Source organism: Nuphar pumila, chromosome 8 (assembly GCF_984573655.1).
Source record: "Nuphar pumila chromosome 8, dmNupPumi1.hap1.1, whole genome shotgun sequence".
Lineage (NCBI taxonomy): Eukaryota > Viridiplantae > Streptophyta > Magnoliopsida > Nymphaeales > Nymphaeaceae > Nuphar > Nuphar pumila.
Window position 1 is genome coordinate 110214526 of NC_143256.1, and position 19715 is coordinate 110234240.

The window sequence follows — 19715 nt, forward strand, 5'->3', positions numbered from 1 at the left end:
AAGTGTATCGGCTACTAGAACAATAGCACAATCACAATGCCACTTATGGGCTTAACAAACACACAAAAAGTGTGAATAACTAATGGATGCATATAACTCACTACATTAAAAAACATCTCGTCTAAATAAAATGACACTTAAATAAGAGACAAACCTCAATATTCAAGTGTATTAGATACTAGGACAAGAGCATAATACAAACACACAAAAAGTGTGAATAATAAATGGGTACACATAACTCACTACATCAATCTTTCGAAATACCATGATTTCAAAAATAGATAGCACACTCATAGAACTAGAAATCAAACAATTGTTAGTTAGAGCAGAACTCTAAGCCACAAATCTAAACTGACAAAAAATGAGGTGCACACAACTCACCTCAACAAACAACTCTGGTTCAATAACAAGGCCAAAGAAATGATGAATCATATAAAATTCTGTGATGAATACAACAAATGTCATAAGAAGGCAATAACTACTCACGAAAATCATTTTCCAAATAAGTGAGTTCATATATCAGAACCGATTTGAAAAAACAAAGTTTCAAATCAAATTCAATAAAGGTAGATGAAAACTTAGAATGAATATAGTGCAATCATATGCACAACAAGATGCCAATTGATGTAATCATATGCATGGTCAATACAAGCAAGCTATATAGAGAGATAGCTCAATCTAGATGACAAGTCTACCACGAGACAATAATGACATATAACATGAAAGAGAGTCAAAGCATATATAGAGATTCTCAAGGAACCATATAGGAAACCAAGAGCATATACAAGAACAACTAATCATGGATACTTACAGAGAGATAAAAAATTCATGTATATGCAATAATCTTAATAACTTAAAGCCACCAAAAGGTGGACAAACATTAACAAGGAACCCACTATTGGATTCACTCACAAAACCACAAAGGGAATACACATAAGAAGGCACAATACAAAAATAGTATTTCATTCAATATCACAAGTGTGCAAAAGGATCTTAACACTTAAAACTCATGTGAGGTATCACGATGCAAATTCATTCATATGACTAGGCAAAATGTCCACCAATGAGTCTTCAATTACGAACAAGCATGCCCATCAATATAAAAATGGACATGTACTGAAGTGAACTATGAAGGAAACACTTATAACACCGACAAAGGTTATACACTATGTCACACGGACTCGGCTAAGGAGGTGCCGCACCCGAGTCGACACGCCCCGACACGGGTGCAGACTCGGGTGCGGCTTCGGACTCGGCCCAGACTCGGTCAACGTCGAGTCAGACTCGGTCAACGAGTCGAGGCCGAGTCCATCCACATTTTGGACTTGGTCAACTTTGACCGAGTTCAAAAATGTCCATTTCGATTTTTAAATTACGTTTTGGATCCGGGTCGGGTCGGGTCCGGACTCGACCCAAATCCAAATTTCTTTTGCAACCGAACCCTAAAAGGGGTTTATCGACAGGGGGAGGGGCTTACCCTCTCAATTTTGCCTCTCCCCCTCAGCCCCTGTAGCTTTCTCCTACACCCACGCCGGCGATCCAGACTTCGGCGACGGTACGCACAAGCAGCCACCGTCTCCCCCTCCGTCAACACTCAACAGGTATGTCGATCGACCCTCCTGCACCCTCTGATCGCAGCCTCCCTCCTTACACCCTCTGCTCGCAGAAGAGGGGCTCGACCCCTCTCTGTGCCTCCTATTCACAAAGGAGGGGCTTGGCCCCTCCTCGTTTCGCTTATGTCAGGCAGCCCCCCCCCCCCCCCTTGCTCGCAGAAGAGGGGCTCGCCCCCCCTCCCTGCACCCTCCCCTCGCAGAAGGGGGGCTCGGCCCCTCCCTGTGCCTCCGATTCATAGAGGAGGGGCTCAGCCCCTCCTCGTTTCCCTTTTATCGCATGGGTAAGAAGTAGGAGTGGGGGAAAGAGGGGGCTCGGCTGACAGGCCGATCCTTGCCCCGCCGAACAACAGGGGAAACGAGGAGGGACCGAGCCTCTCCTCATTTTCCTTTTGTTCGGCAGGGGTAAGGAGTGGGGGAAGGAGGGGGGCACCGTCTCCCTCCTTCCCCCACTCCTTACCCCTGCCGAACAAAAGGAAAATGAGGAGAGGCTCGGCCCCTCCTCGTTTCCCCTGCTGCCTTTGGCTTTTTGGCAAGGGCGAAGCCCCTGGCACGGATGAGGTTCAGCATGGCTTGCCCTGCCCCTCCTTTTTGCGTTAGATAGGGGGTAGGCCCCCTATCTCGAACCTGGTTTGCAGAGGAGGGCCTGGTTTGAACCTGATTTGCACAAGGGGAACGAACCTGGAGCTCATATTACTATTATTTTGAAATGTTTATTAACTTTATTTTATTTACTTATTTTCTTTTCAGTTTTCACTTTTCAGATATAATGGCGAGTTTTAGCGGTAGTGTCAATACATTTGGTTCAAGTTCTAACCCTGAATTAGAAGTTTTTCAACCACTTTGGAGGCTTGTGACAAAAGGGGTAAAAGCTAGTAGTGGTGGTGGTGGGAATGTGCAGTTTCATTGTAATCTATGTAAGACTGTTTTCACAGGTTCTTATACGCGTGTGAAAGCACATCTTTTGCATATTCATGGTCAAGGAATTAGGGCATGTTCTGGGGTTGACAAAGACATGTTAAAGCAATTAAAAAAAGAACAAGAGGAAACTGAAAAGAAGAAAATTGCAGAGATGAGAAGCGATTCGATTAATTTGTCTTTTCCTACTGCTAGTGATATACAAGAAGAACTTTTAAAGAAAAGAAAGATGGAAAGAAATAAAACAATACAAGCGTCATTCAAAAACATGGCAAGAGCAAAAATTGATAAAAAGATTGGTCAATTCTTTTACTCAAGCTCAATTCCTTTTAATGTAGCTAGAAGTCCATACTGGAAAGATATGATTACATTTTTGGCTAATTGCAATTTGAGTGGTTATGTGCCTCCTAGTTCAGGAAAACTAAGAACAGTCATTCTTGCAGAGGAAAAAAAATAGAATTGAAGACTTGTTAGAGACCAAAAAATTTGCATGGAAACGACATGGAGTGTCGATTGTTTCTGATGGGTGGACTGATATACAAAGGCGACCACTGATAAACTTTATTGCTTACTCACTTAATGTGCCAATCTTTTTGAAGACTGTTGATGCATCTGGAGAGTATAAAGATGCTGAATATTTAAAGAGATTATTTGTCGAAGTGATAAAAGAAGTGGGTGAAGAAAGTGTGGTGCAAATTATTACTGACAATGCTCTAGTTTGCAGTCGTGCAAGAATGAATTTGGCAAGTGAAGATAGATATTCACATATTTTTTGGACTCCTTGTGTAGCACACAGTTTAAATTTGGCACTTAAGAGTATATGCAATCCATCAAAAGATGATGCACATACACATGAAACGTGCTTATGGATTGAGGAAATAGAGCATGATGTTTGAAATATTAAAAATTTTGTTGTAAACCATCATTATGCCTTTTCTATATTTAATAGGCATTCTGATCTCAAGTTACTGAAAGTTGCTGAAACTCGTTTTGCTTCTCTCATTGTTATGATAAAAAGAATTAAGCAACTCAAGAATGCATTGATGATGATGGTGGCTGATTAAGATTGGGATTTTTATCGTACTGAAGATGATGTCAAGGCTCAAGCTATCAAAAAATGTATCTGTGATGATTTTTGGTGGGATAAAATTATATATTTTGTTGAATTTACAGAGCCTATTTGGGAAATGTTGAGAAAAGTTGACAGAGATGTACCCATGCTTCATAGAATTTATGAAATGTGAGACAATATGATAGAAAAAGTTTAAAGTATCATTTTTAAACATGAGAAGAAAGATATTGCACTTGATGATTTAGAATTTTACAATCATGTACATTCAGTTTTAGTGAGATGGGATAAAAGCAATACACATTTGCATTGCATGGCACATTCTCAATCCAAAATACTACGCAAAAAAATGGTTGACAACAGATGTTGGTCGTGTTTCTCCAAATGAAGATCCTGAGATATCAAGAAATAGAATGATATATTTGGGAAGACTTTTTAATGATCCTCACATGTTTAAGGTTGTAAATAGTGAGTTTGACAAGTTTTCTACTGGGAGATTTGATTCTTTAACAGCACTTGTGGCAAGGGACGAGGAAGATCCCCTTAATTGGTGGGTAACATATGGATCAAAGACACTAAATCTGCAACGTTATCCCAACCTGCTACATCATCTTGTTGTGAAAGAAATTGGAGTACATATGCTCAAATTCACAACATTAAAAGAAACAAACTCACTAGTAAAAGAGCAGAGGATTTTGTTTATGTTCACTCAAATCTACGATTAATTTCTCGCCGCACCAAAGAAGAGTATATGTACTTTTTTTTCTTTGTATTCAAAGTTTGTATTTAAATATTTATATTCAAAGTTTTAAGTTAGATACTAATATAGTCATTTTTTGATGCAGTTGTGGACCATCCAAGAATTGAGATGTCAATCCAGAAGATTTTGACTTGGAGGGAGAACATAATTTACATACTCTCAACATGGACTACCTCGATCCTGTTCTTCCATCTAATTCAGACGATGAGGCAGATTTATGATAAGTTTTGTTGTTTATCACACTCACAAGCTTCTTTATGTGTTATATTTTGGTAAGTTTGTGTTGTTAAAAATTGTTTTTTATTTTTGCTTTAAAATTTACAATCTTTATGTGTTAATTTATTGTTATATATATAATTATATATATTTAAAATATATATATTTATAATATATATATATATATATAGCAGAGTCCCCGTGTCCAAATTTTTTGGAATTGCTCCGCACCCGTGTCGCACCCGCACCCGCACCCGCACCACCCATGTGACATAGGTTATACACAAAGATGACTTATAATTTTCAAATTAGTATTTTATTAATACCATGTATGCAAAAAGGTATAATACTTAAATCCCTTGCAAAAACATATAATATAATGTTCATTAAAGAGCCTGAGACTAAGAAATAACAAAATTACAAAGGTTACACAAAAAAAGGTCAACAAGAGAAACTCACAATAACAACTATTTTTAATCATTTTAAAATGCATTCATAAAAGTAAATAGTTTCCATAAAAAAGAAATCATGCTCAATACCTATGCACGAATAGACAATATCATTCATCAATGTGTATGTAAGACAATCACAAGTACATAATGAACATATATAAAAAATATAAATCATTTATTTAAATTTCAAAAATAACAAGGTGTCCATGATCACTAAGATCCTAACCACATAATATTTAATACTGAATAAAATATTTTGTGTTTCACATAAGAATACATTAAAAGAAAAAAAAATCAAACACAAGTTAAGCAAAGATTCATAAAATCACACTTGTGAATGACACACAAAACCATTTAAAAATAAATATTCTAAATAATTTTAAAGTATTTGACATTTTAAGAGTAAATATAAGATATATAACAATAAATACGAACATGATTTGACATTTATAATCATAAAGTGTTCGAATAAAGCATCTAAATGCCAATAACACATGCTCAAGAATACTAGATTATATACCTACACATTAAATAAGTAAGTTAAAAAATCTAAGATTCAAACTAGATCTCATAAAAGCATACACATATATCATTTCACAAGGTCAAACAAATTTTGTAAACCTTATAAAACATTTTAATAAAAATAAACCCAATAATAATTTGAAAAGCTTTTAAAGCTTTTATTTTTTAACAAAAAAATAACAAATAACTTTTCAAAAGACAAGAAACATGAGTGTTTTCTCATGCATAATACACGAGATAGATAACTCAAGTAGCATTAAAGATTTAAGATACATACTGAGTCAAGATTTTCCTTGAATCCAAGCCACACAACGATTACTAATCTTCACGAAGCACAAACTTGAACCAAATAATCCCAAGACCCAAAAAAGGCAAAAATACCAAGAAGGATTTCTTGGCTCTGATATCATGTAATGGACTACACAAAAATACAAAATCAAAGGCCTCTAAGGGCTTACATAAACACAAAGTGCACATGCACATACACAAGTCCAACTAAGGGGCAATACAAGAGCACTAAGGCACTACACAAGCACTAAGTGTATACAAGACATTAAGGAATTCAAAAGGAAGAACACGAGAATATAAAAATATCTATTTTATTGAGCATGAATGCTTAAGAGAAGCTTTATATAAAGTGGGGACGACCTTAATACCCTTGGTCTTTGGGATAAAGACACCACAAAAATAAAAATAAAGAAAAACAGAAAATATGTTCCTAGAGGACAGAACCTATTACAGTGATATATATATATATATATATATATATATATATATATATATATATATATATATATATGTCACAGGGACTCAGCCAACTGGGTGCTGCACCCGCGTCGCCATGACGCGATGCAGGTGCGGCACCCGGTGCGGCACCCGGTGCGGTCAACCTGACCCTGGGTGTGGTCAATGCACCCAGGGTCATTTATGTCCAACTTTTGGACTTTATATATATATATATATATATATATATATATATATATATATATATATATATATATATATATATATATATATATATATATATATATATATATTTGCTGCACCCCCGCACCCAAGTTTTTGAAAGTGCCGCACCCCCACACCCGCACCCATGTGACATAGTATATATATATAGTGTGTATGTATACATTATATATATATATTATATTATATACATACTTCTTAACATGTCCATGGTTGTTAAGTGCCTTTTCACAATGAAGAGGTGTAACCTTTCACATCCAAGGGGTGTTTCTCTTTGATGGGAATAGACACCTTGCCAGTTATAAATAGGAGGGTTCCCATATTCACTGGGCAATTTAATCACAAGTGTGAGAACTCGTATTTCAAGCACATAAAGAGCCTAGTAGAGATTGGAAGATCCCTTCCTTTTGTTAGTGTGTTCGTGTTGGTGAAGGAAAAAGAAGAGGCAAATCATAGTGTTATCATGGCTGTAGGTGTGTTTTAATTCCGATATAGATATCTTGTCATGCACTAATCTTAGCATTGTATATAATGTATAGTTAAATAAGTAAATATGTGTGTTTTTTTGTGATCGTTTGTAGTACTTGTATATGTATGTTTATATTTTGGCAATACCATTTTGGAGAGGAAATGGAAGAGCCACCTGACTAATCTGTGAAAAGTATATGCATGTTATGTCAGGGAAATCCTTCACATAAGGCTCTATTTGGAAACCATATTTGAGATGGTTATAGGAGGGGGAGATGGGGATTCATTGAATCCCCTATACACCATGCTGTATGGTAGCCCAGATTTTAGAGATTGGAGTGGAGATGAGAGTCTAAATCCTCAAAAGGATATAGTTGATAACTCCACTCTCATCACCCATTTTCCTCTCCACTCTAATCACCCCTCTTATGCCCGCTCCCACACTGGTTCCCCTAATGATGTCACTAATGGCCATATTATCAGGCATAAAATACTAAGAAGAGTTGAAACTTGAGGTGAAGATCTATAGCCTGTAAGGCTGTAATACTTCTTGTACACTGGTTTAACTTTTGTACAGTTGCACTTTCATGTGTTCCAAGTTTAAATTTTGAAGAAAATGATCTAAAATCTTAAAATGACCGTACTATACAACAAAAATGATGTGTGTCTCAAAAAACCCCACAATTTGCCTGATGACTAAAACTGCAAATGTTGGGTGTTAAAATGATCATTTTAACCTTTGTATATGCTTACCTCCTAAGGATATGTGAATTTCCTTTGTGACAGACTTTACTACTGATTTTCGATTAGAAAATTTAACGATTCTGGAGAAACACAAAAAAAAATTAGATAGAAATATCTTTCCAACGACATCTGAATTGCTGAAAAACAATGAATGGGCACTGAGATAAAGTCCCGACAGTGTTCCGAAAAAAAAAGATGATCAGACGTAGTTGCGCCAAGCCTGGTTATTCTATGCTATTTTGGCTATCTGCATCGAAAATCTGAAAAACAATAAAAATGACGGACAGATCGGCTTATTAGCTTTCCAATGCCTTGATCTGATGAACGATTTGGGAGAAACGTCATCTAGAAAATGGACTTTTCGGATGTATAACACCCTTTAACTAAAATGTAGATTCACACGATTTTTTTTGCGAACCTCACGAAGTCCGCATAAAATATAGGTGAGGATGAGGAAGTCCGCATAAAATATAAGTGAAAATTAACCAATATTTGTAAGGATAAGGAAGTCCATATATATTTTGTGTGGGGATGAGAAAGTCCGCATATATTTTGTGTGAAGATAAGGAAGTCCGCATATATTTTTTGCGAGGATGAGGATGAGGATGCCCGCATATGTTTTATGCAAGGATGAGGAAATCTGCATATATTTTTTGCGAGGATGAGAGTTTGCATATATTTTTTGCGAGGATAAAGAAGTTAGCATATATTTTATGCTAGGATGAGGAAGTCCGCATATATTTTGTGCGAGAATGAGGAAGTCTGCATGTAATTTATGCGAGCATGAGGAAGTTCACATATATTTTTTGTGAGGATGAGGAAGACATATTTTTTGTGAGGAAGAGGAAGTCCGCATAAAATATATACGGACTTCTTCGTCCTCGCCTATATTTTATGCGGACTTCTTCATCCTCGCAAATATTCAACATTTTTGTCTATATTTTATGAGGATTTATCTTCCAAAGGACGTTTTTCCCAAACCGCTCATCAGATCTTGGTGGCATTGGAAAGCTAACGTGTCGATCTATCTGTCATTTTTATTGTTTTTTTGGATTTTTGGTGCAGGTAGACGAAAAATAGCATAGAATAATCGGGCTTGACGCAACTGCGCATGTTCATCATCTTTTTTCTAAACACTGTCGGGACTTTATCTCAATGCTCGTTCATCGTTTCCTAGCGGTTCAGATGTCGTTGGAAAGATATTTCTGTCTAATTTTTTTGTTTATTCTGTGTTTCTCTGTAATCCTTAAATTTCTGGGTTGAAAATCAGTAGTAAAGTTTGTCAGAGAGGAAATTCACATATCCTCGGGAGGTCGACACATGCGAAGGTTAAAATGGTTATTTTAACACTTGACATTTGTGGTTTTGGTCATCGGGCAAATTTTGACAAATTGTGGGTTTTTTTGGGGAACATGTCATTTTTGTCATACATTATAGTCATTTTCCGATCTAAAATTCCCTTTTCATTGTTGACTTGATCATTGAGGTTGGAGATTCCAAAGGCCACACAATTTGCAATAGAGCATACTTTATTGAATGCCACTACGTGAAGCATGGGATAGTGGGCAGCAGAGGGTAGTAGGGTACTTATCCCTCCTAAACAGTGTATCCATCCCTGATACTTAACCGCCTCATTGAGGTTGGAGCTGCCAAGAGCCATACAATTTGCAGAGGCATGATTTTTCAATGCCACTGTGTGAAGCTATAGCGAAATGAATACTGAATGCTGATATCCCACCTAGACCTCTAACCACTGAAGGATCCATCTAATCTCCATCATCGCTAAGTCAAAACATCACCAAATTTAAAGACTAGACATTTTCAGCCCTGGTCGAGGGCTTCAACTCTATATGTTACATACAAAATGCATTGATCATAGTCAATTCAATCAAATGAGCAATAGTGCATGTTTTGACAGCCAATAAAGTTGCAATGGGCTTTGTGAAAGAAAGTCGGTCTACTCAAAATATAGTTGAAGATCCACTAAGTCCCGCATAAAACAATGCTAACAACAAAATTATGTTTATTTGTTAGTTGCAGTTAGGAAACTTGGTAACACACTGCGCTGCCATTTGGAGTTGAAAGGAGATTGGTTCAATTTGATATTCTGTGTGGCAGTATTTTCTCTGTAATGACTCTTAAACAGCTCACTATGATAAAAGTGGAATAGATCGTTCAACCTTGTTCTCTGGATCTTGGTTGTGGGGAAGACACATATCTGGAGTAATCATAATTTGAAATAGAGTATGAGAATGAGTGGAACAAAAACGAGTGTCACCCTTATTGCACAGCAATTAGTGGATGCTTCACTGATATCAGAATGGTATCTGTGAGCCTGAACTGACATGCATGAATCCGAGTTGGTCATCTGAACCTTGTATCAGTATAAAATTTTCTGTGTTTGGTTCCATGGAGATCTTAAGCCAGGGGATATTGAGTTGTGCCTATATGGAGTTATAAACTGTTGGCAAACTGTGCAAAAAGGGCTAGGGAACAGTTTTGTTATATTGGGCCATGGGCATCAAGTACTACTATTACCTGTTTGAGCACCATCTTGAATGATGACTACTGTTTGCTTACACATGATTTTATACTTTTTCACTTGCATTCTCAAGCTTTGAACACATTTGCATCTCTATTTTTGAGGACATTTAATCCTGTTTGCATTGCTTGGCTTCTAGTTTTTTCCATCTTATATTGTCTTAGCAATTGTGCCACCACAAGATTTTGAAAGCTCTTCATCGTTTTCATGTTTGCAGGCCTTGCAATGCCTTTATGACCACCAATGGGCAGCTAGTCGGCTCTTTTAGGAGAAACGCACTATTTTTTGACTGGAAGCCGTCAGTTGTTCCTGAAAGCCTTGAAATGGAAACTTTTGAGAAATTTTGGATGCTTCTTTGGCTTTGTTTTCTTTTCCAGCTCATATTTCTGATTGTGTATTAAAAAAACCCCAAAATTGATGCTCTCTCTCTCACACACACGTATAACTTCCATTCCAGAGCAGAGAAGGTACACTATAAAGACGTATGAAATTGTCTCATGAACTTGATACCAATGACCTGCAAAGCACATTGATCTGGACCCTGTTCGCTCTGGGAGACAAGGTCGAATCTAGCTTTCCACTCTCCCAATTCACTGAAGAAAGTGAACTGATTTTGTTTGAGGATAGTTTACTGATTTGCAAGATAAACAGGGGAAATCTCCTGCCGTGCGCCATCATCTAGCTCTTGCTAAAAAAGCCAAGTTCTGGACAGATCTTCAACCTTGAATTTGAAAGCTAGCATCATCGCTTAAATTGCAGCGAGCTTATCTTAATTTGCTTACAAAAAATTAGCATGGGGTAGCATGAGAGAGAGCATAAGGATATATGAACAAAATAAGCAGTTTGCATACATAACATTTACAGGGATCTAATGGCTTCATAGACATTTTAAGAGATTTGAGGGCCGCACAGACTGTACATGCTCTCACTCGCCTATGACTTCAGAAAATGGAATCCTTGATATTTCTTACAAGCTCTTGCCTGAAAGATGATGTACAAAAGATTGAAGCATCACCACAGAGGTGGTATCCCATGTGGTAAGCGGGGTCCTGTGCCAAGCTGAAGGCCCAGAATCGAATACTTCTGTCACGTGGGGCGGCTGTTCTGGTAGTGGTCTGCCTAACCCCAGATTGCCTTTCAAAAAAAAAAAAAAGATTCAAGCGTCATTATTTAGCATGGACTGATCCAAAGCTTGAAGTTCCTCAACTATGGCAGTCAAGGACTATATAGGCGGCCAGAATTTCATTTAGAAAAATATCTCTACCGATGTAAGCGCAATGTGCCCTTAAAAAAAAAGCGTGAACCAAAGCCCCATCCTTAGCAAACATGGACTATTTAAGCACTCAATGTGCAGTCAGGTAAAAAAACTCACTAAATCTGACGTTTGGAAGTGATACAATCTCATAGGAAAAGATTTTTTTGCATATAAAAAGTTATATGAAAACTTCTCTATATGAAAAAATTTCTCTTTTGTCACATGAGAAAACCAAGTTGGAAAAATATGATAATATTGTGTATCCACTAGTTAAAACTCAAATTGCTTGTTGAGACGTATCCATAAACAAGTGGTTGGTAACAACCCCTTCTCCATCGTACTAATCAGATAGACAAATTATCATCCGATCATAGAAATCAGCTACATGTTCAGAAAGTTCAGTCCATCCATCGTGAATGGCAGGGAAGATTCAATAATGCCTTTCATTATTGATCCAGTTGAAGCAGATCCAGAAGAGTGGTATACAATGGCAATCTCCATAGACGGAATGTGTAATTGCAGAACCTAAGGTGAGCAGCAGCAAACCGTTGAAGCAACTCTTGGAAAGAAGGGCCAAGGAAACCCAATCTTTATGCAAGTTTCCCACCACAGCTACATATTGGTGAAAATGGACTGTTATTGAGAGAGAGAGAGTGAGAGAGAGAGAGGGAAGTGGCAGGTGACGAAATGAGATGCTTCGACGGTGAGGGGTTGCCATAATGCAAAAAAGAAATGACAAATCCCCTATGTGGAGGAACTTTTCCTATCAAAATTCTGAGTTCTTAGAAAAACTTTCCTTTCAGAAATTTTCTCTCGTTTGGAACAGACGAAAAAGTTTCAATTTTTTCTTTCCTATTTTTAACATTTACTACTATTTTCCTGCTTCCAAACATGGTACCTCCATTTTCCTTCCAAATCCGAAACTGATTAGTCAGAATTCAATAAATCCTACATCTAAACCAAATCCGACGTGTTTATATACATCTCATAAGTACATGGCTTTCTAGTTTCTACAGAGGCTCACATAAACTGTTGAAGCATGTATACTGTAGTCTATACCTGGAGTGGTCATGGGCCAGACTCAGGTCAGGTCCTCAAGAGGTCAACATGATTGGGAGAATGAGCATGGTCCGTTCAGGCCAAGCCCACCAAAGCTTTGGCCTGTTGTAATGTAACGTAACATCCATTCAGCTAAAATTAAGGCACAATTGCATATTGTAGCGCATTCCAGGCCAGTAGCAGGAAAGACCCCCAGTTTATAGGCCTGCAATATGACCAAACCATGGAATATCACCCACAAAACGTACAAAATTCAGTTACTACTAAATCAACTCTTTGGTAAGATCTGTAAAAGTCTACCAAATTACAGATCGATACTATCTAAAAAGTTTGTTTGGTGTTGAATTTAGGAATTTCTGCACAGAACTGAGAATTGTCAACTTATACCTTGTTTCCTTTAAGATCCACTTTGACAGTACTGAACTACTTCCGTAAGCAGCAATCTAAGGACCAAAGTTTAACCAAGATTGGTAGCGTAGCACTGGTGATTCGGTGAGGGGACTGCAAGAGAAGCTCAACACAGCCAAGTAGCTTACCAACAAGTCTCAACTTTGATCGCAAGGGGAGATACATGACTGTATCACAGCAACGCATGTTTTTGAACCTAACATGCCCAAACGCCAACTTCAACAAATGAAGAAAAACCAACACCAACTCTTATTTTACAGAGAATCATTATCACAGTAACATAGATGGAAAAAGAATGTACATGATTATAATAAGCAAGTCAACATAAGAATGAGAGCCAAAATAAAGCATTAGAGCTATAAATGAGAAGCTATATCATTCAAAACCATTACGAGGTTCCTACTGCACTAACAGTAGAAGGCTTGGACTTTGTTTTTGCCATGTCTACAAGATCTCCAAAAAGTTTGTCCTCAGGCTTAGATGGCATCTTGGGCTGCAAATAAGCTTCAGATGTCTGGTAAGGACTCGTATATCTGTTATCTTGGAGGGAAAGGCCATGTGTCCTTTGAGATATGTCTTCTGTTGTTGCAAAGGAGTAGGCAGCCCTTCTCTGGTCGAGAAACTGCACCTCTGGCTGCTGGGCATAAGCAAAGCCCAGAGGCTGAGGAGTCTGCATGGGCTGGATTTCCCAGGGTGCCGGTGGAAGTCTCTGTGGGGTTGCCCCTGCAAAATAGGAACCAAAATAATTCAAAATTTGTAGTCAAACATCATCCGCTTTGTAGCAGAACTAAAAGTTGAAAAGAGATGAAATTGCCGGGAAGCAGTCAAATCGAAAGACGTCATACCATAAACGAGATTCTGCTGTTGTTGATTCAAGTTTGCAACCTGACCGCCCCAGGCAGGATGGATTTGATTTGTGTGCATGCCCTGCAAGTAAGCTGCCTGTTCATATTGAGGTGGTCCCATGCTTGGGATGCTTCCATTGGGATATAGTATAGGCTGTATCTGCAACTGCTGTTGTTGAGGTGCTCCCATGGCCGGAACAACTCCATTTGCATATAGTGCAGGCTGCAACTGTTGGGGTACTCCTGAGGCCGGGATGCCTCTGCTTGAGTACAGCACATGCTGCATCTGCTGCTGAGGCTCTCCAATGTTTGGAATGCTTCCATTTGAATATAATATGGGCTGTATTTGCTGCTGCTGTTGTGGTGTTGGTTGTGGCAGACTCTGAATAAGGGAGGTTGCCTGTGATGTTGGTAGAGTTATCTGAGAATTGAGAGAATCGGCAGGTGAATTTTGAGAAAATGGGTCTGAAAGAACTATCAAGTTCTGATCCTGCAGATGCGGTTGTGGCTGAGACCCACTGACAGCTGGTTCACCAACAGGAACTAGAGCTAGCAGATTATTGCTGGTTGGTGACTGGTATTCGTCACCGCTAAGAAGGTCCAGCTTAGGATCGATTCTAGTGGTAGGAGCTGTGACAGTTGCTGGTGGTGCAGGTAGCAATAGTTGCTGCAAAGGAGGCTGATTTGCAGTACTGCTCGATGCAGACCTACATAGAATGAAATCACTTTTAAAACTCCAGCATGCCACATTTAATGAAAATACATTAAATCATTAATGATAAAAAAATCATTTCAAAATGGTATGCAACTTTTGGCAAAATAAAAGATATACTTCATCTTTGAAATTTTTCAGAAAGCACCAAAGTTTTTGTTTATGTACATAAAAAACAATCTTCTTAAAATTAGCTGCATTTACTACTAACTTATCTTAGGTTAGTATAAATATATTACCATTTTACGCTCTAAAAAAATTAAAGTATACTCCTGGTCTTGTATGCCAACCTAGGTTTGTGACGCTTATGAATTAGGTGGGGTTTTGATTTCATAACTTCCTCCTTCAATTTTGAATTTGTTATCTTTTACTTGTGCTTATTATGTATCGACATCTAGATCACCATCATCCTCATGCCACAACAAATTGTTCAACTTATAGAAAAGAGAGCTCAATGTTTGGAGAAAGGGAGAGAGGGAGAAAAATAATCAATAAATTTTTAAAGGTCAAATTTGAGATGCCAAAACTTCCATGAGTTATTTGATCAACCATAACAAATTTTAGGTGTGTTTTCAAAATATTCAAAACATCAGATGTATTTTTAAATTTTGATAAAACTTGGGTGCCCGTTTGAAAATTAATCTGAAAGAAGTTCGCTATTATCTCACAGAAGTCTCCAGTTCATCTCCCCAAAGCATGTCGGATAAGTACTTCCAAAATAGGACAAACACTGTTTACTTGCGACAAAATTTGCTAGCTTGCTAGATTCATTTCCTATATTTAGGCCATGAGATTGTTTCAGTCGCTATATTCATCAACTCAACCATGCATCTGTTGATGAGATCTAGCATGATTTCACCAGTAAATTATCCTTTATAACCCAAAAACTACTGGTTTGAGTGGGCCATAAGGGCAGGAAGTGACTTTCCAATAGATATATCCTAAATCACTCCAAGCTGACAGGGTGAGCTGGTATATGTTCCAGTTACATCTTGATATGAGTTACATATGAACTATGTCACATGGGTGCGGGTGCGGGGGTGCGGCACTTTCAAAAACCTTGGGTGCGGGGGGTGAGGCAAAAATATATATATAGAAGGGGGGTCATAGGGGGGCAGTGCGCCCCCCCCCCCCCCCCCCCCTAAGACTTTTTTTTTTAATTCCACAGCCCATTTCATAGGGCAATTTAAAAAAAAATCCAAAAATGGACCAAAATGACCCTGGGTGCGTTGACCGCACCGGGTGCACCCGCGTCGCGTCGACGTGGGTGCGGCACCTGTCCGGCCGAATCCCTGTGACATAGCATATGAACCATTATAAGGCTATCAATTAACGCTACTGGATTTTCTTGTGACCTACTCCTGAACTTCACAGATTCCTGAAAACAGAAAGTTGGTGTCAACTATTATTATGGCAGGCTGGTAAATGAGCTGAGTTTGGGCTTTGGCTCATTATGGGTAAACCCCTGCTCGGGCTCAGGTTAGCAGAGACCGAGCTTGTCACAAGCCAAGTTCTACCAGCCGATCATGAACTGGCTCATTTTCCAAAAAAGGTTTTAAGTATTTTTTTGTTTATATATATATATATATATATATATATATATATATATATATATATATATATATATATATATGGGATCCTACACAAACTGAGCGAGCCAAACAGCGAGCTGCTCATCTCGTTTCCTAGTCCTAATTATGCATCAATAGATCGTTAGACTTCACTCGGAGTCTGAATCAGACAAGTAGGGCCATATATGATCCAAAAGCCATGTTACCTTGACACTTCTAGAGGGCCATGTCAATGTCTGACACTTGGACACCGCCACCAACACTCCAGCTACATCATGGACACTTCACTTTTCACATATAAGTGTTCAAGAAAAAAAATGGACACTTGATTTCGCATGTCCAACACTTTTGAGTGTCTTAGACACAAAGTGCCCGAAATCGAACACTTTGTGTCAACGTTGTTTAAACCCTATTTTCTCTCCCTATATTTTATTGCAGCCTAACTACATGAAAATGAGTCAACATGCCTCTTTACTATACAAAAAAGCTCTCTCTCTCTCTCTCTGAGTCAAGCTAGTTGGTAAAAAACTCGCTAACTTTTTTTTCATAATTTTGATGAATTGCATGGTGCAACATAGAGAAGAAAGAACCGAGGATGTCTCTTTTTTTCTTTCGAAATAGTTCGTTTATTATTTACTTAATTACTTTATATATATATATATATATAGCTGTGTCCACGTATCTAATTTTTCAAAACACACCGTGTTTGACACTGCACCCATGTCTGAAACCTGTGTTAGTGTCCAAGTAACATAATCCAAAAGCATCTACGGTATCAAATAATCCAAGTTAGTTAACTTTAGCTGATGCAATACTCCTGAACCTTGTTGAGCCTCAAAAATAGCAGGACATGTTGAGCGATTCCTATGATTTTGGTGATCTCTTTTCATGCAATCTGGATCAGACAGCAACAGGATAGGTTAGATCCAAATCCAAGTACATGACTGGATTGAATAACTGAGATATGTTTACACAAATCGAGTTATCAACTCAGACTTGACAGAAAATTTGATTGTTGTGACTTTTGAGTTGAATCTGGCTGGTTTGACTTGCAAGGCAGGTCACAAACTTCACCCTCTGCCAATTGCACCTTGTTCATCTCATTAATCACCCTAAACTTCCACATTTTTATCTATGTAGTTAAAATCTTGCCTAGGCTATGTAGGCGCAAGCCTACCACCAAAGAACACCTATATGCATAGGTGAGTAACTAGGTGGGGGCACACCAAGGTTAATTTTTTATGTTTGTTTTTTCATAATGTTTAAACATTATAATCATGTTTTGGCTATATATATTGAAACATTTAAGCTTTTCAGTATTTTTTATTTTTACGTTTTTTATATTTTTATTTTAAATAATTATATTGTTTTGTCAAATTTTAGACACAACCAAACAAATATTTGTTTAAATGGATTTGAATTTTAGAAATGTACTCATATTTTAATTGTTTAGCTTTATTCATTAATTATGTGTTTGTCTTAGTTTTAGTTGTTTAAATTTCTTTTTATTTTCGTCCCAACTAGGCCGACTAGTCCCACCTAGGATTTTGAATAAGATTGTTATAATGACTAAAGAATTGCATCTCCACTACATATAAGACACTCCATCTAAATTATTGCAGAGGTCAACAGAGTTAAAAGTAAAAAACATTCTCATAAGAGAAAAACTGAAAAAGCCCAGGAGATTCAAGGATTATCATATTACCCCTGACCCACATTTGTTGAACTAGTTTGAGTAGCATCTGAACCACCACCAACACCTAAAAGGGCTGGAGGAGGTTTTTTCTTCTCTGGATGAACTGCAATACCTGAAGCAATTGCATCATGCTTAGAGAGCAGCCTTTCCAAATCATCATTCAGTGATAAGCCTTGACAAAGCAATTCCTCATCCCTGTAAATGGAAACAACATCAGCAAGAGTGTAGCGCACACAATGGAATCTATCTGAAAGAGGGAGAAAGTGTTGTCATTGTGCACAAAAACCCACATCCACAAAAAAAAATAGTTTTGAAAAGAATGTCTACAATTATCAAGAAATTGCAGTTCCACAATCATGTTTATACTTGATTTTATCAGTTACAAAATCTTTTTTTTAGGCTAGGCCAAGGGAAACCACCCTCCCTCCTCCCCCGTTGCACCCCAACCCCCCAAAAAAAAGAAAAAAAAGAAAGAAAAATCCCCAAATGCTCATTGACAGGCCTCCGGTTGGTAAAACCCTTGAGGCCCCCCTAAGTACACTAGGCTTCGACCTTGCAGGAAGGGACACCCCCTGTGAGTTTCGAATCATGGTCATCCCATGTAAGGTGACAAACTAAGGTTGTCCCTAGCCAAGAAGGCGGAGCCCTTGTGGGCTTTATCAGAAGTCACAATTGTCATGCCTATCAATAAAAAATTAAAGAAAAGGTTAAAATTCTTACGAAGTAGTATTGACAAGCTGAACAACTTTCTGTTTATAAGAACGGCACTGTTCAACAAGGTCTATAATTACCTCTTGTTTGAGTCCCTGCAAGCGAAAATAAAATTTCAACAAGTTAACAAGTGGATTTTCATAATTCATTAAATGTTTTGACATATGATTACTGCACATCTTTCCAGTGTCAACTGTTAAATACTATTCAGTTCAGAAAACAATCTTGTCTGAAGCATCTAAGAAATATACCGCCACACATTCTACCATATTACCTCCTTGTTTCCTGGCTCCAAAGCATTTAGCATCTCGGCAAGAACATCCATGATACCGCGGGCATTCTGGATTTCAGTCAGGCTACCAAAAGAAAGAAAGAAAGATGACGAAAGGAGGAAAAGAAAGAACTCATAAGGTTCAATCACACAAAGAACAACCCACTTGTCAACTGATTCGCTATCAATCTAGATGACGATGAAGCAAGATGTGCTGCGTGCATGTTGATACATGATGAAATGGAACTAGCTTGACATCATCAATTCAAATTTATATAAAAAATAAATGTAAAGTATCTCCACCAAAATATATTTGTTGCAATATTATCATGTTACTACAAGGAAATTAAAGTTTAAGAAAATTTCACTTTTCAGTTAAATAAAAATCTCTTCTACAAATGAAGAATTTTCTTGAGAAAGACCACACGGTTTTCATTCTATACCAAAAAGGGCTTGCTGATATTATCATAAGATTGATACCTGTGCATAAGTGTGTGCATGTGGTTGTTAGCAGCTTAACACCCAGGGTATTTAGTGGACACTAAATAGATATCCATAATTTTTTTTTGTTCACACACACACACACACACACACACACACACAGATATATATATATATATATATATATATATATATATATATTGGTATGTAAGTACAAGTTTGGGCAGTATATTTTCTTCACCAGATTGAATTTTGAGATTTACTTTGTTATTTTTACAGCTACAGTGGCTATTATTTAAAATACACAGGTATAGTGGTTCATAAAAAGTATCTTCAGACTTCCCATTTCCCTGTTCTTTGCTCTCTCTCTCTTATATGTGTGTGCATGGCACAGCTGGTGGCAATTAAACAGTACTAGATATTTAATGGACAGTCCATATGGCCGGGCATAGATAAATCATGTTCACACTATTCTTTTA

The 19715-nt window shown here is 37.6% G+C and overlaps 1 protein-coding gene across 1 annotated transcript in view; it reads right to left on the bottom strand.

Moving 5' to 3' along the window:
• Window positions 1-13215: 13215 nt before the first annotated feature.
• LOC149830199 (TOM1-like protein 9) overlaps window positions 13216-19715 on the bottom strand; it is a 30254-nt gene continuing 23754 nt past the window's right edge. Inside the window, exons 6-10 of the mRNA XM_090016379.1 lie at window positions 18799-18880; window positions 18534-18619; window positions 17823-18008; window positions 13835-14541; window positions 13216-13712 (exon numbers count right to left, since the gene is read on the bottom strand). Of these exons, the coding sequence (XP_089872505.1) occupies window positions 13378-13712; window positions 13835-14541; window positions 17823-18008; window positions 18534-18619; window positions 18799-18880 (1396 nt within the window). The 3' untranslated portion in view covers window positions 13216-13377. The remainder of the gene's footprint in view (window positions 13713-13834; window positions 14542-17822; window positions 18009-18533; window positions 18620-18798; window positions 18881-19715) is intronic.